The sequence below is a fragment of the Ochotona curzoniae genome, unplaced genomic scaffold (genome assembly GCF_017591425.1).
Source record: "Ochotona curzoniae isolate NIBS_2020 unplaced genomic scaffold, NIBS_Ocur_1.0 contig_1, whole genome shotgun sequence".
In the NCBI taxonomy this organism is placed as follows: Eukaryota; Metazoa; Chordata; class Mammalia; order Lagomorpha; family Ochotonidae; genus Ochotona; species Ochotona curzoniae.
Window position 1 is genome coordinate 3576342 of NW_024464918.1, and position 22844 is coordinate 3599185.

The 22844-nt window shown below is 42.6% G+C and overlaps 1 protein-coding gene across 6 annotated transcripts; it reads left to right on the forward strand.

Moving 5' to 3' along the window:
- The first annotated feature begins 88 nt into the window (after positions 1-88).
- Positions 89-22794, forward strand: LOC121156242 (bromodomain-containing protein 8). Of its 6 annotated transcripts, XM_040979884.1 has the most exons (22): positions 89-130; positions 969-1065; positions 4501-4570; positions 7181-7230; positions 8099-8221; positions 8333-8413; positions 8872-8936; positions 11047-11183; positions 11709-11927; positions 12325-12469; positions 13307-13516; positions 13931-14211; positions 14548-14997; positions 15282-15375; positions 15576-15622; positions 16370-16584; positions 16994-17086; positions 17266-17334; positions 18414-18591; positions 20234-20338; positions 20782-20826; positions 22432-22794. In XM_040979884.1, the coding sequence occupies exons 1-22, from the start codon at positions 112-114 to the stop codon at positions 22489-22491; spliced, it is 2853 nt and encodes a 950-aa protein (XP_040835818.1). In that variant the 5' UTR covers positions 89-111; the 3' UTR covers positions 22492-22794. The 6 variants fall into 6 exon arrangements, 5 of the variants coding, with proteins under 5 accessions (XP_040835818.1, XP_040835886.1, XP_040835950.1 ...); XR_005883870.1 differs by lacking the exon at positions 18414-18591; XM_040979952.1 differs by lacking the exon at positions 20782-20826.
- Positions 22795-22844: the final 50 nt, after the last annotated feature.

Below are 22844 nucleotides of genomic sequence, written 5' to 3' on the forward strand. Positions count from 1 at the left end.
GTTTCCCAGGAGGCAACGCGAACCAACGCCTGCACTCTATTTCCCAGAGTTCCCCGGGACCGGGCCTCTCGCACGGCCTCCCCTCAGCAGTTGGACGACGTCGGGGCCAAGATGGCGACAGGGACGGGCAGTGAGTGTCGGGGCGGCTTTTGTTTAGAGGGCCTCTGTGAAGCCGGGGTTTAGCACCGCGTTTAGACGGCGGGGAGAGTGGGTTGCCGGAAAGCTCACGGCGTTGAGGGACCTGGGCTCGGTAGTGCGGTGGAGAAGGAACGTTTGAGGGTCCATTAGAGTTTTGTGTCTTAGGAAGCCGGAGGTTCGAGAAAACCAGCTTAGTGAGGACGTGTGGTGTAAGCCGTGAGCTCCGCAGGAATAGGAGAGCGAGGCAGTTTGCACAGCCGGGGGTGCGGACGGGCAGTTGGGAGCCCCGTGGGGGTGTGGCCGGCGCTCGAGGGCCGCTCGGCGTCCGAGGAACGGTTGGGGGGCGGCGGAAACGGGTGGTTTGACCGCGGGCTTCCGCCGCTGAGGAAGTGGCGTTTCTTGCCTTTAAGCCGTTGGGTAGGAGATGGGGCTCGGAGTCCCCACGTTGACAGGTTGCTAAGAGGGTAGGCGGGGCAGGGGAGCGGCTGGCCGCCCTGGAGCCTGGGAAATAGGCTTCCCTTCACGTTGGGAATCTTAAGTGTTTTGATAGAATGGCTTCATCTTAAAAACTGGTGGTCCGTTTTTCTCCTTCCTTTTTTTTTTTTTTGTTGTTAAAACAGCTTTAGCTATAGCGTTTGATGAAATACTCTATAATTCCAATGTAAGGAATGGAATAGGTGCCACTTCCAGTGGTGAGAAAATAAAAGATTGGTTGATAGTTTCTCACATTACTCCAGCAGCGCAGAATGTTTTGTATGGGGTTTTAATCTTTTCTTTGGCACTGAAGGCTACGGTTCCAGCGGTTGTCTCTAAGCCTTGTTTCCTTTCAGAACACAAGCTGCTGAGTACTGGCCCGACGGAGCCGTGGTCCATCCGAGAGAAGCTGTGTCTAGCCTCTTCTGTCATGAGGAGTGGTGATCAAAATTGGTAAGAAGTCCGGGAGAGTTGTTCTCCTGGATGTGGGAGATTGTTGGGATTTTTTTTTTTTTCACATTTGTGAATTCCTACTCATATTAACCTTTAAGTAGTAATTTTTTTTTAAACTTTTGTTTTGGTTTTTCTGAAGTTTACAAATTGTTTATTTTTGTTGGAAAGTCAGATACATATAGAGGGGAGGAGAGACAGAGAAAAATAACATCTGTCCATTGATTCACTCCCCAAGTGGCCACAATGGCCTCAGCAAGCCAGGAGCCCAGATCCTCTTGCGGGTCTCCTGCTTGGGTGCAGGGTTCCAAGGCTTTGGGCCATCCTTGACTGCTTTCCCAGGTCACAAGCAGGGAGCTGGATGGGAAGCAGAGCTGCCAGGATTAGAACCGGCACTCATATGGGATCCCGGTGCATTCAAGGGGAGGACTTTAGCTGCTAGGCCATGGCACTGGTCCTAACTTTTGTATTTTTATGGTACAGTTCCACAGTCTTAGGAATTCCCACCCTCCGCATTCCTCTCCCCTTCTGATTTCCCCAATATTATTTTAGGTAGTATTTTTTTCTAAAGGTTTTATTTTTATCGGAAAACTTTTATACAGCGGTTGCAGCTGTTTGGGGAGTGAAAACTTTTATACAGCGGTTGCAGCTGTTTGGGGAGTGAATCATCAGACCGAAGATATTCCTCTAAGCCTCTCCACTCTGTATAACTGACTTTCCAATAAAAATTAGTAAATCTTTAGAAAAAAAAAGATTTACAAAGGAGAGACATTGTTTTACTCCCTAGAATTACTCCCCAAATAGCCACAGTGGCTAGGGCTGGCCCAGGCTAATGCCAGGAGCTCATGACAGTCTGCCCAGATCTCTCACATGAGTGCATGAGTTTTTCCACTTTACCCATTCTCTGCTGTTTTTCCCAGGCACATGTTGCAAGCTAGATCAAAAGTAGAGCAGTTGGAACTAAATCAGTACAGGGACTTTACCTGCTGTACCACAGTGCCTGCTCCTCAAAGACCATTGTAATCTTTTGTCCATTCAGACTTTTTCATGTGAGATAAAAAAATGAAGTAATTGGGTAAAATTTTATTGTATTAAAGTAAATGCTTTTTAGGGGAAAAGAGCTGTTAGATACCATTATCCAAAAACAAGTTTTAAAAATTGGCTCCTTAAGATCATGAAGCTTTGAGACTGGAGTCGTGGCGTGGTAGCCTAATCCTCAGCTTGTGGTACTGACATCCCATGTGTGCTCTGGTTCAAGTTCCAGCTACTCTGCCTCTATGTTACCAGCAAAAGTTTAACCCCCTATACCTTGATACACCACCCCCGCCTTTATTTTTTAAGATTGCTTAATTTATTTTGAGAGGCAGCGTTACGTATAAAGAGATGTTCCATTCAGTTATCTACTTCCTAAATGAGTGCGATGGCAAGGCTGGAGCCAGGAGTTTCATCCAATCTCCTACAGGTAGCAGGGACCCAAACACTTAAATCATGTTCTGCTCATTTCCCAGGCTTATTAGCAGAGAGCTGGATTGGAAGTGCAACAGCCAGGACTTGAAACGGTGCCCATATGGGATGCCAGTGCTATAGGCAGAGACTTAACATATTATATCATGGCATCCCTAATTGTACCTAATAAGGCAGTAAACACAGTTGGACACTTTTATACCCTTCCTTGAGCTCCATCTATTTTTGCCTGCCTCTGTGTCTTTATACCTGTGACATTTTGAAAGGCATTTGCAGTCTTTGTTGGGGGCTTTTTAATATTTGAGTGAATGAGATGTTAGATATCCTTTTGCAGGTGTTATGGAGAAGTTCCACTGTTACTCGTTGTCTCATGTGGTCTACATGAGCATCTTGCTTGCTTTTGTTTAATTATTTCTTTATGTTACATTCTCAGGAATTGTAATAGTAAAACAAAAGAGAAAAACTGTGGAGTGGAGAGAGAGATCTTCCATCCACTGGTTCACTCCCAAAATGGCTTAATAGCCATGGTATGAGCAAGGCTGAACTTAGGAGCCAGGAACTTCATTCTTTTCTACAATATGGTAGCAGTAGCGCAAACACTTGTGCTGTGTTCTGCTGCTTTGACGTTAACAAGAAGCAGGATTGACAGCAGTACAGTTGGAATTCAAACCTGTTCATGGATATGTAGTATTAGCTTCACAAGTGACAACCCACTGTACCACAGCATTTTACCCAGGCAGAGCTTTTTTAGAAGTACCAAACTAGAGCAAAGGCAACCAAAGAATATTTCCTCAGATGAACAGAAGTAATAGCTTAGAATGCGCTCTCTCTTTTTTTTTTTCTTTTGATAAAATTTATTTTGTTTTTATTGGAAAGTCAGATATATGGAGAGGAAAGACAGAGAGGAAGACCTTCCATCCACTGATTTATTCTCCAAGTGGCTGTAAACAGCCATAGCTGAACCGATCTGAAGCCAGGAGCCCAGGGTTTCTTCCAGTACTCCCACATGGGTACAGGGCCATCCACGACTGCTTTCCCAGGCCACAAGCAGGGAGCTGGGTGGGAAGCCGGGCCACTGGGACACGAACTGGTACCCGTATGGGATTCTGGGCACGTGCAAGTCTAAAGACTTCAGCCGCTAGGTCCAGGAGGCTATCTAGTTCACCCATGAAAACTGTTTGGCAAAGACTTCTCGTTTTTTATAATCACCTATTACCAGTGGTAAATCTTTAAATTTTGTTTATTTGTTTGAGAGGCAAAGACAGATTATTTATCTGTTGATTTGCTCCCCAGTTGCCTGGACCATGTGAAACTCAGCTGAGCCAAAGTCAGGAATGGGAAGATAACCTGTGTTTTCCACATGGAGAGAAATTCAATTATATGATCCATCTCTGATTACCAGGGTCTGCATTTGTAGGAACCTGGAGCCGAGAACTGTAGTGGAATATCAAACCTAAGTACTCTGATATGGGGCACAGGAACCTTAAGTGGTTGGTACATGTATCTCAAAACTGGTAGGGTTTTTTTTTTTTTTTTGAAAGATTTATTTATTTATTTATTTATTTATTGGAAAGTCAGATATACAGAGAGGAGGAAAGACAGAGAGGAAGATCTTCTATCCGATGATTCACTCCCCAAGTGAGTGCAACGGCCGATGCTGTGCCAATCCAAAGCCAGGAGCCAGGAACTTCTTCTGGGTCTCCCTATCGGGTGCAGGGTCCCAAAGCTTTGGGAGGCAACAAACAGGGAGCTTGATAGGAAGTGGAGCTGCCGGGATTAGAACCAGTGCCCATATGGGATCCCAGCGCATTCAAGGTGAGGACTTTAGCTGCTAGGCCACGCTGCCGGGCGCAAAACTGGTATTTTTTTTAACTTTTGCAATCAGAGTCTTGCGAGCGATCTCAGCATACTTCTCTCTTCTCTGACCACTGCTTTTTTGATTTAGTGTTTAATAAGGTTTTTCTCATTTTGTAGGGTATCAGTTAGCAGAGCAATCAAACCCTTTGCAGAACCTGGCCGTCCTCCTGACTGGTTTTCACAAAAGGTAAGTTCTCAAACAAATTGCATTTTTAAAAGTATTTTATTTATTTGAAAAACAGAGCAGCAGAAAAGGAAGGAGACAGATTTTCCATACTCTGGTTCACTCCCTAAATGGCTGTAACATCCAGTGCTAGACCAGACCCATGTCAGCTAGGTTCTGGGAACTCCATCCAGGTCTCCCACATGATTGGCAGGGATTCAAGCACTTGGGCTGTTATCTGTTGCCTTCCTAGGCACATTCCCAAAGAGAGGCAGAATCAGAATCAGCATTCTTATATGCGTTGTCAGCAAAGCAAGCAGCAACTTCTTTTTATTTATTTATTTATTTATTTATTTATTTTTATTACAAAGTAGATGTACAGAGAGGAGGAGAGACAGGAAGATATTCTGTCCAATGATTCACTTCCCAAGAGAGCAAAACAGCCAGTACTGCGCTGATCAGAAGCCGGACTCCAGGAACCTCTTCCTGGTCTCCCATGCGGGTGCAGGGTCCCAAGGCTTTGGGCCATCCTTGACTGCTTTCCCAGGTCACAAGCAGGGAGCTGGATGGGAAGTGGAGCTGCCAGGATTAGAACCGGCACCCATATGGGATCCTGGCGCTTTCAAGGCGAGGACTTTAGGTGCTAGGCCACTCGCCGGGCCCAAGCAGTAACTTCTTGATAGCACTACAAGTGCTCTTTGAGAGCTGTCTTTGGTCCATGAAATAGACTCTCTATTAGGCTCTGTCTTCTAAAACCTTTTTTTTTATTATTATTATTAATTACATTGTATTATGTGACACAGTTTCATAGGCTCTGGAATTCCCCAACCCCTCCCCATATCCTCCCCCCTTGATGGATTCCTCCACCCTGTTGCAATATTACAAATCAAATTCAGTTGAGATTCTTTCATTGCAAGTGTATACCAAGCAGAGTCCAGCATCTAATTGTCCAGATACATTAAATGGTTTCTTGGGGAGATCATCTCTGCTCTGAATGCAGAGCTGGCAGAATATCATCCTGATTAATTAAAGCCCCAACTTGACATCAATGACAGTTTACAACATTATGGAATTAATTGTCATGGTATTAATAACCAATATGTTACAAGGCTACTTCATTGACATTTTGATTTAGTTTATATTCAATCAGCTTCTATACACCTTAAAATGGCTGTAGGGTACTATTCAGCTGTCTCATGTCTATCCTCATTTTAGTATTTAGCAGTCTTTAGCATTGAAGCATAACTCTACTGAACCTGGTAGGTTTTACGATAGTCTAAATTGGCTTATAACTAGCAAGGCATATATCAGCAGTTGAGGTGTAGAGCTATTTTAGGAGGGGTGTGCAGAGAACTCCTCCATTCCCCTGTGAGGAGTATCTAATCTCTGTGTCCTACCTAGTAAGGTATATGTGAGTCCATGCTGACTATTTCCTGTCTGGTTCTGAGCTTTCCTTATTGTTCTCTATTTGTTCTGACTTTGTTTGTTTGCAAAACATTTTTTCTAAATATCTAGTTTTATTGGAAAGGCAGATTTACAGAGAGAAATGTCTTTCCATATGCTTGTTCATTCCCCACTGGCTGCAATGACTGGAGCTGAGCCCATTTAAAGCCACAAGCCAGGAGCTTCTTCTGGGTCTTCCACGTGGGTACAGGGTTCTAAGGCTTTGGGCTGTCCTCAACTGCTTTGCCAGGCCACAAGCAGGGAGCTGGATGGGAAGTGAAGCATCTGAGACGTGCCCTGCCACCCATATGGGATTCTGGCACATGTAAGGGGAGGATTCGGCCACTGAGCTAACATGCTGGGGCTGAGAAAATACGTATTTTTTAAAGACTTTATTTGAAAAGCGGAGTGCTAAGTTAGGGAGAGACAGGTCTTCGAACAATTGGTTCACTTTGCAAATGGCCACAGTGGCTGAAGCTGTGATTAGGGGACTCAGTCTAGCTCTTCTTTAGGGATGGCAGTGGTCCAAGTACTTCCCAGGTGCATTAGCAGGCAAGTGGTTTGAAAGTAGAGTGCCCAGGACTTAAACCTTGGCTCTAGTTTGAGGTGCCAGCTTTGTAGGCAACAGCTTAGTTCACTGTGCTACAGTGTGAATCACGGACCTTTTGTTTACATGGCTTTTATGACATGAAGTTGGGAGAATGATGGAGAATGCCTTTTGATTTTATCTACCATTAGAATTTATGTATGCTCATGTCACAGACTTGTTAGCATATCAATAACTGAACTGAAGCTTATAAGCGGAGTTAGATCTGGGTTAGATATGTCTGCACCTAGTCTTTGGACTATGATTCTCAGTTATTTCTTGTATGAAATAGCTGCTTCAGCAGCATCATAAAGTTAATTGACGTAGTGTAGGTACAAGTATAGCATTTAGCATGGAGCCTTGCAAGTGGTGATCACTTAGTTGATAGTCACTGTGAATATTGGCTAAAAGTTGACTTTCCAAGCCAGAGGATTCCTTTTATGCCTTGGTTTTGATTATTTTGACCTAATTTGATTGCGGAGTAATTGCCCTCCTAGAAACCACTCAATTCACATATAGCTATCCTGGCTGCCTTAATTTGTTGAAACTTTGAAAGATCACTGATTTCCAAGGTTGCTTATCATGTTTTACCTTTCTTCCCACAGCATTGTGCTTCCCAGTATTCAGAGCTTCTGGAGACCACTGAAACTCCAAAGTGAGTATAAAGCTAGATACTCAACTTCCAGGTCCTTTAGTCGAGTGTGTACTGAGGATATCTCTGGTTTATATTTTACTATTGCTTGGAGGGAAGAAATTGCAGAAATTATCTGTGATTAAGTGCTAGAGAAGGTGAAAGAAAGCAAGTAGCAGTGAAAACAAATACTCCCTTATGTAAATGTGAGTTTTTAAATATTAATTTAGGGAGAAGGGAGAGAGATGGTTTATCCACGGGCTCACTTCCTAAACAGCCACCATCGCTGGTGCTGAGCCAGGCTGAAGCCAGGAGTCAGAGCTGCATTTGGGACTCCCACGTGGTTGACCCAAGTATTCAGGCCATCTTTTGCTGCTTTCCTAGGCACATTAGCAAGGAACTGGATCTAAAGTAAAGCAGCCAGGGCTAGAATTGGTGCCCACACAGGATGCTAGCTTTATTGGCACACACAGCTTTACGCATCATGCCAAAATGCTGGCTTACGAAATGTGATTTTGTATCAGCATTTAAAAATCTTCTTGGGCCCGGCAGCGTAGCCTATCGGCCTAAGTCCTCTCCTTGAACACGCCGGGGTCCCATATGGGCACCGGTTCTAATCCCGGCAGCCCTACTTCCCATCCAGCTCCCTGCTTGTGACCTGGGAAAGCAGTCGAGGACGGCCCAAAGCCTTGGGATCCTGCACCCGATAGGGAGACCCAGAAGAAATTTCTGGCTCCTGGCTTCGGATCAGCATAGCATCGGCCGTTGCGCTCACTTGGGGAGTGACTCATCAGACGGAAGATCTTCCTCTCTCTCTTTCCTCCTCTCTGTATATCTGACTTTCCAATGAATAAATAAATAAATCTTTAACAAGAGAAATCTTTTCTCATAGACGCAAACGAGGAGAGAAGGGAGAAGTGGTAGAAACTGTTGAAGATGTTATCGTTCGGAAACTGACTGCTGAGCGAGTAGAGGAACTAAAGAAAGTGATAAAGGAAACCCAGGAGAGATACAGGTACTTATCAAAAAGAATGCCAAATATTTGGGAAAGAAAATAGTGTCTGACTTGTAATACGGGTCACGATGTTTTAAATAGTAGATTATGTCTACCTCTTTATTCCTACAGACGGCTAAAAAGAGATGCTGAACTAATTCAAGCTGGACATATGGATAGCAGACTGGATGAACTGTGCAATGACATTGCAATGTGGGTTATATTGTGTTGTTTCTTCATTTGTGCTTCTTTCTTTTCACCCTCTTTCCCACTTTCCTCCTTTTGTTATTATTTCTGTTACTGTTTTCCATGATACAGTTTTGTAGGTACAGGTATTCCCTCTAGTCTTCTATGCCCCATCCTAACCCCACTTCCCGCAGCCCTTTAAACCTTAAACCTTAGAACAATTCTGGAAAAAGAAAGCTAGAGAGTGACTTAATGGCTAGAATGGGGGAGTGACTCTTAAATAAGGACACAATGAAACATTTCAGCATGCAAACATAACTTTTCTAACTCAAAAGTGAGTCTTATTTTGCCTAAGTTTCATTGTTTAGTATTACTGTTTGATCCTTTTCTCTAGAAAGTATTGACTTGTCCAGATTTTCTTTGGAAGGCAACTGTAACCTGGAGAGAAGCTAGAACTTGCTAACTGTTAACCCTTCTTTCTCAAGGAAAAAGAAATTGGAGGAAGAGGAGGCTGAAGTAAAAAGGAAGGCTACAGATGCTGCATATCAGGGTAAGCTAAAGCTAGTATCTCTTAACAATTGGATACAGTATTACATGCTAATGACATTGGAGCTTTTTTTTTTCTTTAAGATTTATTTATTGGGTTGGATATGATGCCCTAGTGGCAAAATCCTCACCTTGCATGTGTAGGGAGCCCATATGGACGCTGGTTTGTGTCCCAGCTGCTGCATTTTCCAGTCCCTGCTTGTGGCCTGGGAGGGTGGTAGAGGATGACCCAAAGCCTGCATGGGAGACCCAAAGGAGGCTCTTGGCTCCTGGCTTAGGAATAGCTCCAGCTGTTGTGGCTGCTTGGGGAGTGAACCAGCAGACAGAAGATCTTTCTGTTACCTTCTCTCTGTAAATTTACCTTTTCAATAAAAAATATATAAATATTAAGGGAAAAAAGAGTGTTTATTTGAAAGAGTTACAGCAAAGAGAGAAGGAGAGGCAGAGATAGAGCTTCCAGCAGCTGTTGGTGTGTTAGACTAAAGCCAGGACCCTGGAACTTAGGAGTGCTTGGCAGGGACCCATACTCCTCAGCCATCTTCTACCACCTTCTCTGGTGCATTAATAGGGAGCTGAATTAAAAGTGGAGCAGGGCCTGGCGCAGTGGCCCAGCAGCTAAAATCCTCACCTTGAAAGCACGCCAGGATCCCATATGGGCACCAGTTCTAATCCCAGCGGCCCCATTCCCATCTAGCTCCCTGCTTGTGGCATGGGAAATCAGAGGAGGACAAACCAAAACCTTGGGACCCTGCCACCTACAAGGGAGACCTGGAGGAGGTTCCTGGCTCCTTGCTTCAGATCAGCACAGCACCAACTGTTGCGGTCATTTGGGGAGTGAGTGATTGGATGGAATATCTTCCTCTCAGTCTCTCCTCCTCTTTGTATATCTGACTTTCCAATAAAAATAAATAAATTTTAAAAAAAAAGCGGAACAATTAGAACTTGATCCAGTATTTATTTGGTATGCTAGCTTCACAGGTAGCAGTATAACCTTAAAATTTTACAAAAGTTTATTTGAGAGACTGCTCCTGTTTAGGGTTCATTTTTAAATGCCTGTAATGCCTGGGACAAGGCCAGGCTGAAGCTAGGTGTAAAATCAATCTAGATCTTCCTCATGTTTACAGGACCCAGTTATTTGTGCCATTCCAGGGGGTGTACATTTGCAGACTGTTCTGTAATAATGTGTTTTAACAGCTCACAAATTTGCAATCATTGTCCTTTACTCTTCTCTTTTACTAGAATATAAACATCCCTTCATGGCCTAGGAAAAAAACCCTTGGACATTAAGTTTGCTCAGATGTCACTAGACTGAAATGACTTTCAGGACATAAGGATTTGGTAATTGAACATAATTGAACATTGAACGTAAATAAGGTTTTAGAAGTCAAAGGCCTGTGAAAACACTGCAAATAACTCATTTAGATGAGAAAAGCCTCAGTGGCTTCCAACTGTACAGACATGTGCTGTGAATCAGTATAATTTTTCTCTTTTTTTTTTCTCCCCTTAAGGTTTATTTATTGTTATTGGAAAGTCAGGTTTACAGAGAGAAGAGACAGAAAGATTTTCCAATCATTGGTTCACTCAAAATAACCTCAACAGCTGGAGCTGAGCCAGTCAGGAGCTAGGAACTTGTTCTGGGTCTCCCACGTGGGTGCAGGGTACCAAGGCTTTGGGCTGTCCTTGACTGCTTTCCCAGGGCACAAGCAGGGAGCTAGTGGGGAAGTAGAGTAGTGGGATATGAACTGGTACCCATATAGGATCCTGGCACATGAAGGTGAGGACTTTAGCTACTAGGCTACCACACCAGCTTAAGTCTTCCCTTTTTAAGAGCAGAATATGAATAAATTACTGAAGAGGTTGTTGAAGGGGGTTTGTTGTGTTTTCTAAGGATGTTTTGAGATAGTTGATGTTTCAATGAGTTTCAGTATAAGAATTGCTCTTAAGGAAAATTTGAGATAAAAGATCTTTCTCCACAAGAATTAGAAAGATTTCTAATCCAGATTCCTAATTTGCTCTGGTGATGCCACATTGCTATTTTCCATTATTGTGTATAAGCAGGACTGTGTCTAGTTTCATTCAGAAAGATTTGAATGTTGCTCTATTTTATATTGTAGCCCGACAAGCAGTAAAAACACCACCTCGGAGGTTACCCACTGTGATGGTCAGATCTCCTATAGATTCTGCCTCCCCAGGAGGTGACTATCCACTTGGGGACATGACTCCAGCTACTATTGAAGAGGCCACCTCTGGGGTGAGTGTATTTCCATTCTTTGTAATTGATGAAAAAAGGGTTCAAAGCCAGCAGAGAGATGAGTGTTGAGGAAACCACTTTTGACCCTTAGGCAAACTTCCTCTCTTGATTTGAATACAAAAGGTGTAATTTAGCATATTCTTGTGCTCCAAGATAAGGTTGGATCTAAGGACACTGGTTTTGTGAGATAAGTAAAGGACTATAATAATAATTGTTTGCCGAGTGCACTAGGCACATGGCATTCTTGATAAGGGAAAATTTCCTTGTAAATATCGAGAGTGAAGAATTTGTAAAAGGCAGGTCAAATGAAATGGTTCGACCATCTGAGGTTTGAATGGGTGGGTGGAAGCATGAAGGAAGCATGAAGAAGGTGGAAAAGAAACATGGCTGAGAGCAGGAGGGATAGAGGGTTTCTGGGCAATTTCACTTAGGACTAATACAGTTAATAGACACACTAACCCATCCAGATTAGTAGAACCTTCCGTAGTTTGAGAAGTCAGATAAAGGTTCTCTGTTGTCTCTTAGGTAAACCCTGGGACTTTGCCGAGTACCCCAGTCACCTCGTTTCCTGGGATTCCTGACACCCTTCCTCCAGGCTCTGCACCCTTAGAAGCCCCCATGACCCCAGTAACAGATGATTCACCCCAGAAAAAGATGCTTGGACAGAAAGCAACACCACCCCCCTCCCCTCTGCTGTCAGAGCTCTTGAAGAAGGGCAGCCTCCTGCCTACTAGCCCCAGACTGGTATGGAGACTTCTGTGGGTGTTTGAGAGCTGTGGTGATTTAGTACTTGGAAGGGAGTGCCTGAGACCTAAAATATAACATGGAAAAAAAAAGAAGTTCAAAGAGGAAGAGATGTTCTAATTAAATGTTGACTTTAAAAAAAATACAATAAGTTGATAGTGTCCTTGAACCCTGAGGTTTCTGAATCACAATTATTTTGGTTATTGTTATCCAGAGAACTCTTGCAAATAAGTTGTGAATATTAGAGTGTAGAGTTTCCCTTGAATCTTAAGTTATTATCTGTGGATATTAAGTTTTAGTTTACATAAAAGTTTGGTTGACTGCTGGAGCTTGTTTTTGGGAAATAGTAGTAAAGGAAAGATTGAAGATAGCCTTCACCTCTATTCTTCCCTGGTAGGTCAATGAGAGTGAAATGGCTGTGGCTTCTGGCCATCTGAACAGTGCAGGTGTTCTCCTGGAGGTAGGCGGGGTCCTTCCCATGATGCATGGTGGGGAGATACAGCAAACACCCAATACTGTTGCATCGTCCCCTGCTGCCTCAGGTAAGTCACTTTTCCTGTACTCCTAAGATGCTGTACTTGACATTGCCTGTCCGTGATTTTAGAGTTCATTGCTAAACTGTTACCTGTTTAGATTTAGAAGTTCAAGTAAGATTTAGAAGTTCAGATACTTTCTGTAACCTTTTTTAAAACTACCTGTTAAAAGCAGCATAAGCATAAATTCATGCCATCTTCAAAATATTCACAGCACTGATTGACCATAGCACACATATTGACAAAAATCATAGTGAAACTACTTTTGTGTGGTTTGTAAAATTGTGGAAAGACTGTAGGTATACCAAAAGCTATAGAGTAGGAAAAAGAAATTGAGGGCCGATGAACTGGGCTTGAATTTTAGGTCTGCCACACATGGGTTTTATGACCTTGGATGTACAACTATGAAGCCTTAATTACCTCTTTTACTAAAGGTAATCTATGTGTTTCATAAACATGTGGTAAGAATTAGGTGAGATAGTGAATGTAAAGCCAACTTCTTTAGGAAATACCAGATAGATGTAATGATGGGGTTGACAGCCTGTTGAATGAACAGATTTATCCATATGTTTTTTGTCTTTGTTTTTGAAGATTTTTTCACATTCATCTGAAGAAAAATTGCCATCATTTTTTCTGGGCATTGTGTGTTCTAGTACTTTGGTTCATTCTTACTTAGGAGCAAGGTCTTGAAGTGAAGTTAGGACAAGTAAGGAAATGGATAATTAGCTTATTCACAGGAGTTGGCTTTCATTTTTTGAGACTAAAATTTTTCTTTGTTGTATCTTACAGTGGCTATCTTATTCACATGCTTACTTGTTGATATCATTTTGTGTACCTCTTTGTTAGGTGCTCCCACTCTTTCCCGGCTTTTAGAAGCTGGGCCTACCCAGTTTACCACACCTCTTGCTTCCTTCACTACTGTTGCCAGTGAGCCTCCAGTTAAACTTGTGCCACCCCCTGTAGAATCCGTGTCCCAGGCTACCATTGTCATGATGCCTGCGCTGCCAGCACCATCCTCTGCTCCGGCTGTCTCCACTCCTGACAGTGTAGCTCCAGGTGCGTCCTTGACCCACACCCTGAGCAACCACTAGGTCCGAATTGTTATCTTGAACTTCAGTTAGAGAAAGATGGCCAACAGCATCAACTCCATTCAGATGCATCTGTTCTTTTCTCCATAGATGTGTGCTATCCTTGGCCTTAGAAAATCAAGAATGTGAGAAGAGCTAGGTGGGCGTAGAAGCATTTGGGGGAGGGAAGGCTAAGTACACAAATATGAGCAGGCTTGGGAATATATTTTCACCTTACCTTCTAAATAGAACTGGGAGGAGAAAACCATAGGCAGTTGCACCTTTGTCTCGCTATACTGTGTGGGTTTCTTAACATCTGTCTACAGTTTTGGTGTAATAACTGGGTGTCACTTGGTAACCAAAAAGCTTCTAAGATACCTTTTTTTCTCTTTGTGTTATTCAGTGAGTCAGCCTGATACCTGTGTTCCTATGGAGACTGTGGGAGATCCACATACTGTGACTGTTTCCATGGATAGCAACGAAATCTCTATGATTATTAATTCCATCAAAGAAGAGTGCTTCCGATCAGGGGTAGCAGAGGCCTCTGGCGGATCAAAACCTCCCAGCATTGATGGGAAGGAAGATTTAGATCTGGCTGAGAAAATGGATATTGCTGTGTCTTACACAGGTGAAGAGCTAGACTTTGAGACTGTTGGAGACATCATTGCCATCATTGAGGACAAGGTAACTATTCAGCAAGGCCCTAGAGAGTCTCTCATGGGTCCTACATAGGCCACTCTTCTCTGCCTCTCTTAGTAACAGTTACTTAACAATTCTCCTTCTGCCCACCTCCATTTCTGTATTCCACAACTCCTTTGGTGCTGACATACTAGTCATCCTCCCCAGCCATTCCTGTGTTACTGGTTTGCATAAGACAGGTGCGTGTCCACTGATTGATTCCACTACATGGAGAAGATGGAGAGAGAAGCTGCAGATTCAGGCCATCTCATTCAGTGCTAACAAAATTAAGGGACTTGGGCTTCTTTCTGTGACCTCAACAGTCTGTGTATTGTGGGACAGGTAGATGATCATCCTGAAGTACTGGATGTGGCAGCAGTGGAAGCAGCACTGTCATTCTGTGAAGAGAATGATGATCCCCAGTCCCTGCCTGGCCCCTGGGAGCATCCTATTCAGCAGGAACGGGACAAACCAGGACCTCTCCCTGCACCAGAAATGACGGTTAAGCAAGAGAGGTTGGACTTTGAGGAAACAGAAAACAAGGGAATCCATGAACTGGTGGACATGAGGGAACCCAGTGTTGAGATCAAGGTGGAACCTGCCGAACCAGATCCAGGCATTTCAGGGTCTGAAATAGCTGGAGTTGTCCCAGCCCCAAGTATGGAACCACCAGAACTCAGGAGTCAGGATTTAGATGAAGAACCCAGGAGTATTGCAACTGGAGAGATTGCTGAAGCAGATGTTTCCAGCGGGAAAAGCGATGAGACCGCACTTACTACTGTGAAGACAGAGGTATTCAATAAGATTGAGGGTTGGGAGGATGGAGAGTTGTGCTATAGGAAAAAAGTAACCACTTAGGCTTTTGGTTTTCCTATTGCATTCCTGAGTTCTGACATTGTTTGATGCTATTCTATATAAAATTGTCATAGTCCTACTTAAGGTGACCTTTAGACTCATTCTATGAGAAGGACTTGGAATTTCCTTTATAAAGGTTCATTATTGAAAAATGAAATTGTTTTACCAGTACTCTCTTATTTATTTTATTTGTATTTATTTATTTATTTTTTGATCTTCAGGCATCCCCCGAAAGTATGTTGTCTCCCTCACATGGCTCAAATCCCAATGAAGATCCCTTAGAGCCAGAGTCCCAGCACAAGTTTGAAATGTCAGGTAAATAAAGGCCAGGACATCTGTACTCTGTAACTAACTTAAAATCATTTGCTTTTGGCTTCTAAGGGATTGTGGGTTGTGGGCAAGTACAGGAAGTAGAATAGGTCAGCATGGAAAGGAGAGCTGCAGGCGATTACGGTCCATAGTAGGGGAAGGCTGAGGTGGAAAAAATCTTCAGGTAGTCTTTCTCTCCTCTGCAGACTCATTGAAAGAAGAATCAGGGGCTATTTTTGGAAGCCAGATAAAGGTATTTCAGACTTTTCTTTATTCCTCTTGCCATGTCATTAGATTTCCCTATAGCACTCCCTTTGATTAATTGAATTTCAGTAAACTCACATCTTTATTCTCTGAGATGAGACTGGTAAGGAGTTGCATGGGGACAACCTCTAGTGGACAGCCAGGCGTATGGGAGTACGCCTAATGTCTAATAACTGAGTGTGCTTCCTTTCTGAAAATCACACAGTCCTTTTCTTCGCAAATAGTATACAAAGAAGCTTTGTATCTGGAGTGATTTGGAGTGAATAGGAATATTAGAGCCAGGAAGAACTTCTAGGAAACCGAATTTTTTTAGACTGTTCAAAGAGAATCATCCAGAGTTTACTAGCACAATAATAAAAGAAATATGAAGTAATGCGATGTGAGCTTGCTCCATCAAATGAGACACAAAATAAAAACTATTTTTGGTAACTTTGTACCCAGGATCAGAGTTCCTCTCAAGAGCAAGGGGAAAGAAGGAACGCCTCTTAGCTTAGTCTTAAGTAAGTAGCTTTTTTTTTTTTCTCTCTTCCTTAAAAAGATCCTGGATCTTACTCTTTGTCCAGGTTCTGAATTAATTTAGTCAGTGTCTTTTAGGTAGAGGGTAGTGTAAGTGATAGAGGGATCAGTCAAGATAGTGAGGCCATAGAGTTGATCTAACCCAAAAGACAGACTGTTTAATGATGCTTTGCTGAATAGCTTTGCTTGCATTTGTTGACTGGTACACACTGTGTCTAAGGATGCCCCAGGTGAGGATGAGGAAGAAGATGGGGTCAGTGAAGCAGCCAGCCTAGAGGAGCCTAAGGAAGAAGATCAAGGAGAAGGCTATTTGTCAGAAATGGATAATGAACCCCCTGTGAGCGAGAGTGATGATGGCTTTAGCATACACAACGCTGCACTGCAGTCACATGCACTGGCAGACTCCATCCCAAGCAGCCCTGCTTCTTCACAGTTGTGAGTATCTAAAATTGTTTAGATGGTGGTAAAGGTGAGAGGAGAAAATATTTACTTTGAAAATTTTTGTATTATTTATTTGAAAAGCAGAGTTATGGAGACAGGCATAAGGATCTTTGGTATGCTATTTCACTTCCCACATGGCTACAAGCATAGCTGGACCAGGTTCTGTGTCATTACAGGAGCCCAAATACTTAGACCCTCCACTGCTTCATCAGACACATTACCAGTGATCTGGATCAGAATTGGCTCCCATATCAGATGCCAGCATTGCAGGCATGGCTTTATTGGCTATGCCACATGTCAGCCCCATTTAATCTGTCACCTTTCTATTGGCCTAAGACAAGCTGATGACAAGAAATAATTGGACCTTTTTGTTACTTGTGCCTACCATCTGTCTCTATTTCAGTTCTGTCTGTAGTGAGGATCAAGAAGCTATTCAGGCACAGAAAATATGGAAGAAAGCCATCATGCTTGTATGGAGAGCTGCAGCTAATCATAGGTGAGTGGGCTGCACTTCATTAGTAGGTTTTTTTTTTCTGATCCTCCTCTTTATAAATGATGAGATGAAGGCTTCTGTGGAACTGTTGGTGTTGACTCTATTTGTCTTGAACTGCTTGGTCTAAGTTTGTTACCATGTGTCCCTGCCTAGTAATTCCATGTTACTGTTTTTTTGAACAGATATGCCAATGTCTTCTTGCAGCCTGTTACAGATGACATAGCACCTGGCTACCACAGCATTGTGCAGAGGTAACACATGTTCCATACTTCTCACTGACACCCCTGAGTTATAGATTTTCCAGTCTTACTGATAACTTTAAATAATAATAAGTAGGTGTATGTTGTGATATTTAAAAAGATTTTTTTTTTATTTGAAAGAGAGAGACCTTCCATCTGCTGGTTCATTCCCCAAATAGCTATAATGGCTGGAAATGAACTGATCCAAAGCCAGGAACCAGGAGCTTCTTCCTGTCTTTCCCCACTGGGCCATAGACCCCAGCATTTGGGTCATCCTCCACTGCTTTCCCAGGCCATTCACAAGGAGCTGGATTGGGAGTGGAGCAGCCAGGACCCATATGGGATCTGAGTTATTATACATCATAGCACTCTTAAGCATCAATATTAATGCCATACTGAAATTCAGCTGTACTGTAAATCAATCCATTTTTGACACCCATAGGGGATGTTGGCTCTACAGGCAGGGGCTTAACTTGTTATACCATGGCACTGGTCCTGTGGTACACTCGAGATACTCATATACCGTGTTGCCCCTACAACACGAGTTTGAGTTCTACTCTTCCACTTCCATTTAAACTTAACTGCTAATACACCAGGGAGGCAGTGGATGGTGACCCAAGTACATGTGTTCCTGCCATCCATGTAGGAGACATAGACAGTTCCTTGTTCCTAGAATTGTCCTGGCCTACCACTGGCTGTTTTTGGCATCTCAGGAGTAAATCAGTGTAGGTGGAAGATGTCTTTCTTTGTCTATGTTGTTTTGGTTTTTTTGTTAGTTTGTTTCAAATCTTTGAAATATATATATGCTTAAAGTATAATATTTTCGATGTAAGAGTGACTAAATATTAAACTGATTGTTTCAGTGACTGGATCACTACCAATAGTCTAATAAAAGAATTAACTTCCTTATGATCTTTTTAGAGGTTGTTTATTGACTTACTGTGTTAAGCACATATTTTGGGGGGAGGTAAGTTTTAGCATTTGAGTCCCAGCAGCTAATAAAGTATGTTTGAAAGCGTTAATCATGTATTAATAATCATTTATGCAGAGAATCAGGTGAGTACTCTGCTTCTTCCCCTGTTCTCTTTTAGGCCTATGGATTTGTCAACTATTAAGAAAAACATTGAAAATGGACTGATTCGTAGCACAGCTGAATTTCAGCGTGACATTATGCTGATGTTTCAGAATGCTGTGATGTACAATAGTTCAGACCATGATGTATATCACATGGCAGTAGAGATGCAGCGAGATGTCTTGGAACAGATCCAGGTACTTAAGCATCTTTGTGTTTCAGGAAGGATGAAGTGAAAATATTCAAGGGAAGGTATCCATATTGATAACAAAGTGCCATCAGGCATAGAAACATAATATTTTGATTCATGTTGAACTTGTATTGACTTTTCCTGGCTTGATGGGAGAGCTATGGCAGAGTATCTTTTTTTGGGCAGAAGTATTTAAATCTTCTGTAAACAGTAAATACATGTTTTTTAATTATGCAAAGTACCGGTACATAACTAATATTCAGCAAAGAATTTTTTCTCCCTTTCTCTTAATGTTTGTTTATTTGAAAGTATTTGAAAGGCACGATGACAGAGAGGTTTTACTTATGCTGATTTACTCCCCAAAGGCAGTAATGGCAAAGATTAGACCAGACCAAATCCAGGAGCTTAGAACTTGATCTTGAGTCTCTTAAGTGGGTGGCAGGGACTCAAATACTTGGACCATCCTCTGCTACCCTCCCAGGCACATGAATAGACAACTGGATCAAAAATACAGCCACTGGGACCTGATTTGGCAATCAGAGCTAGACCAGGCTGAAGCCAGGAGCTTCTTCCTGAACTCTGACTTGCATGCTGGGGCCCAAGCACTTGTACCTTCTGCTGCTGCATTTCCAGGCATATTAGCAGGGAGCTGGACTTGAATTGAAGCAGCTGGGTCTCAAACTGGTGCTCATATCATGCTCCGGCCAGTAGAGCCAGTAACGTGGACACGGAGAGGGTCTGGGGATGAAGCACCGAGAGGAGACCAGTGATGGCGGAAGTCTCTGCGAAGTCTCGCTCTATTGCTCCTTCACCTCTCCTTATTTAGCAGGGTATTGGATACAGATAAGTCCGATCAGTAGGTGTTTTTAGCCACAAGCCCAGTTCCTGTTCCAGGCCAAGGAGCACTAATCAACTCCTTAGCCTACAACAATATCGGATCCCAGTGCTGTAAGCATTGACTTTGCCCACTCATTACACCATCTTGCTGACCCCAATAATAGACTTGTAGTTGAAATGCCAGACTCTCTTTGGGCTGTTGAACCTATAGAGTGTGAAATTACTAAATTGCTAATCTTAATTCATCCTGTTCTTATTCTTGAAAGATTTTGCTTATTTAGGCTGCACTGTAACAAAAAATAGGGCCAGCCCCATGACTTAATAGACTAATCTTCCACCTTCAAGCACCAGCATCCCATTTGGATTATAGTTTGCTGTCCCACCTGCTCCACTTCCCATCCAGTTCCCTGCTTGTGGCCTGGGAAAACAACAGAGGATGTCTCAAGTCCTTGGGTCTCTGCACACATGTAGGGGACCCTAAAGAAGCTCCAGGCTACTGGCTTTGAATTGGCTCAGCTCTGGTTATTGCAGCTACTGGGGGAGTTAACTAGCAGAAGGAAGATTATCTCAGTACATCTGCCTTTCCAGTAAAATAAGTCTTTAAAGGGTCTTTTTGGCATTTCTGATTCTTGAGAATGCTTGTTAAAAATGTGATTAATGTTTTATATTTAATTTTTAAATCTTAATATGCTAAACTTCCAGTGATTCAAAGTATTTGATTAGAAAGGTCCTGTTTACAATGCCTGAGGTGTTGTAATTTTTTTTCTACTGAATCAAGTCTGTATGACCAACTCTTGTTTATTTCCCTGTAGCAATTCTTGGCTACACAGCTGATTATGCAAACATCTGAGTCTGGTATCAGTGCTAAAAGTCTTCGAGGGAGAGATTCTACCCGCAAACAGGATGCTTCAGAGAAGGTGAGGAAATAAGGAACAGCCTCGCTGTGCTGGGAGTCTGAAGCATTGAGGGAACTTTTTACCAGTATTCCTAAGCTTCTACCTTCAAGTAGTAGAAAACATACAGATCTTACAGTGCTGGCTTTTACCCCCATTTAACACTAAACACTGAAAAAACTGTGACTATGAGACCTGGGAGAAATTGTGAGCTGAGTGAACTACTAATTCCTCTGGGAGAGGGTCACAAAGGTGGAGGAGATGACAGCTTGCAGCATTTGGGGAGCAACAGTTTCTCTGCAAAGACTTATTGGGTAGAATGTGATGGGATCTCTCTCCTTTTTGTCCCTAAGTTTTTAAAATTTTGTCTTTGCATATATGGTGCTTGTGTCTCTGTCCTGAGGTTTGGGTGCTTGTGGCTCAGAGATTCTGTGGAATCTGATCAGTGTTTGTTTGTCCTCTAACAGGACAGTGTCCCCATGGGCTCTCCTGCCTTCCTTCTCTCTCTCTTTGTAAGTATTGAATGGCTGCAAGGAGTGCTGTTGCCAGAAAGTTTCAGCTCCTGCTTGGGATGGGTGGCAGAAGGAAATCCAATATGCAGACTATTGCAATGTCTTGAAGTTTTGTTTATTCAAATCATTGAATAAGAAAACGTCTTTTCTGCATTGCTGTCTTTCTCCATGTGTGTTGGGAGTGGGGTGTTGAGTAGAATTGTTAACATTCAGGTAATCTAGGAAGCATCCGCTCCTCGTTTCTTTACTACACCTTTTATCAAATCTTACAAATAGGTTGTGCAGAGCCTCGGCTGTTAACATGGCTCTATGTTGGTATTCCTCATACAGGCAAAAACATGGCACATAGGTTTTTTTTGTTTTCTCCTAAAATTAGGTTGAAGGACTGATTCCTGATAAGCAAACGCTATGAGTAAATTACAAGTTACAGATTTGCGTAAGAGTGACAGCTCTATTCTGTAGTGACTGGTGGAATTACGTGTAAGCTTATAGAGCTAGTCATAAGAATTTTACTTTTTTTCCTCCATCAATTAAATGATTGTATATCTGTTTATTCATTATGGAGCAATGCAGCATAATATAATGGAAGAGGAGCATCAGGCTAGAAAACTATCTGGTTTAAATATAATCAAGTAATCTTTTGGGACCTTATTTTCCTTCTGTGTGATGGAGCTAATAATGAGGTACCTCTCCAGGCTACTTCAATAGAATATTGTGAGGCTCAAATGAGATATAGGTATGACACTGGCTTGGAAAAAATGAAGTGTTACATGAATGCAAGGGGGTATTTTGATTGTTTCTGTTGCCGTATAGGCAACTCATGTTGACAAAACTAAAAATTTTAGAGTCCTTGCATATTAAAATTGTCAAAATGGTCTGGCCCAATATAAGTGTTCACTAGTTTGTCTTGCCTACAGGCCTCTCAGCCTGTACAACATACAGAACACTATAATCTCTGTTTTCTTATTGGCGTGCAACAGTGACTCTGGATTCCCAAGCAATTGGCTGGCTATTACAAGGCCAGTTAATAGGATCTTTTATCTGATGAAGACAGCAAAATATTGCACAAGAGGAAGGAGCTGGACTGCAGGGAAAGAGCAGCAAATGGAAAGAAGCTTCTGATTATCCTGATCTCATGGAAAACAACTGTCAGGAGGTGCTAGGGAACTAGTGCCAGGGTCAGTCTGCAGGAAAGGCCTTTCTTTTAGGGACCAGCAGCTGGACAGGTATGTTAGCCAAGAACCTCACTATCCGCTGCCCTTTCTGACTTTCCCATCTTTTACTCTTCCTGTTTGTTTGCACATCTTTTGGGCCTGGGCGGGATGACTAACTTCTAGTCACTCTGTGGGTCCCCAGGTGAATTTCAAGGACCTCTTTGGTGGGCATAAGCAGGATACTCTCCTGCATTTTCTCTTCCAAACTACCAGGTGTTCTTTAGGCACTCTGTGGGAAGACAGAAATATGCCCTTCATAACTTTGGATTTTTCTGCTGATTCTTTCCCTTTTACCCAAAGAGACCATCCCCACCATTCCTGTTGTACTTTCTCTCTTATTGCTTAATCAGCTCACTCATACTCCACTTTTTTTTCTTTTGCTATCATGTAGGATGGAGGAACAAGGGGACGCCGCTGTGCCATTGAAGCAGATATGAAGATGAAAAAGTGAAGTCTCAAAAGTGTCCTCTTTGTTGAGGTGACCCTGAAAGGAAAGTAAACAAGATGAAGCTTGGGCTTGTGGGCCCTGTTCCAGAAGTGAAAGTTACGGAAGAGGAGTACCTGGGCCACGTGACAAGCTGGGAAATCTCTCTCAGAGAGTTGAAGAAGCACAATTGTCTGTTTTAGGGCAAAAATCATGGGCTGTGTTAATGTCCTATTGTGTAGCTAACGGATGTAGCTAGTTTGTACTGTCTTGTGAAGTGTACAGATTTTTTAAGAATGAATCTTTGAAGTGTATGTGTATACAATAAACAGAAAGAAAACACTAGCCTTTGGTGTACTCTGTGTGTTATGTATATTTGA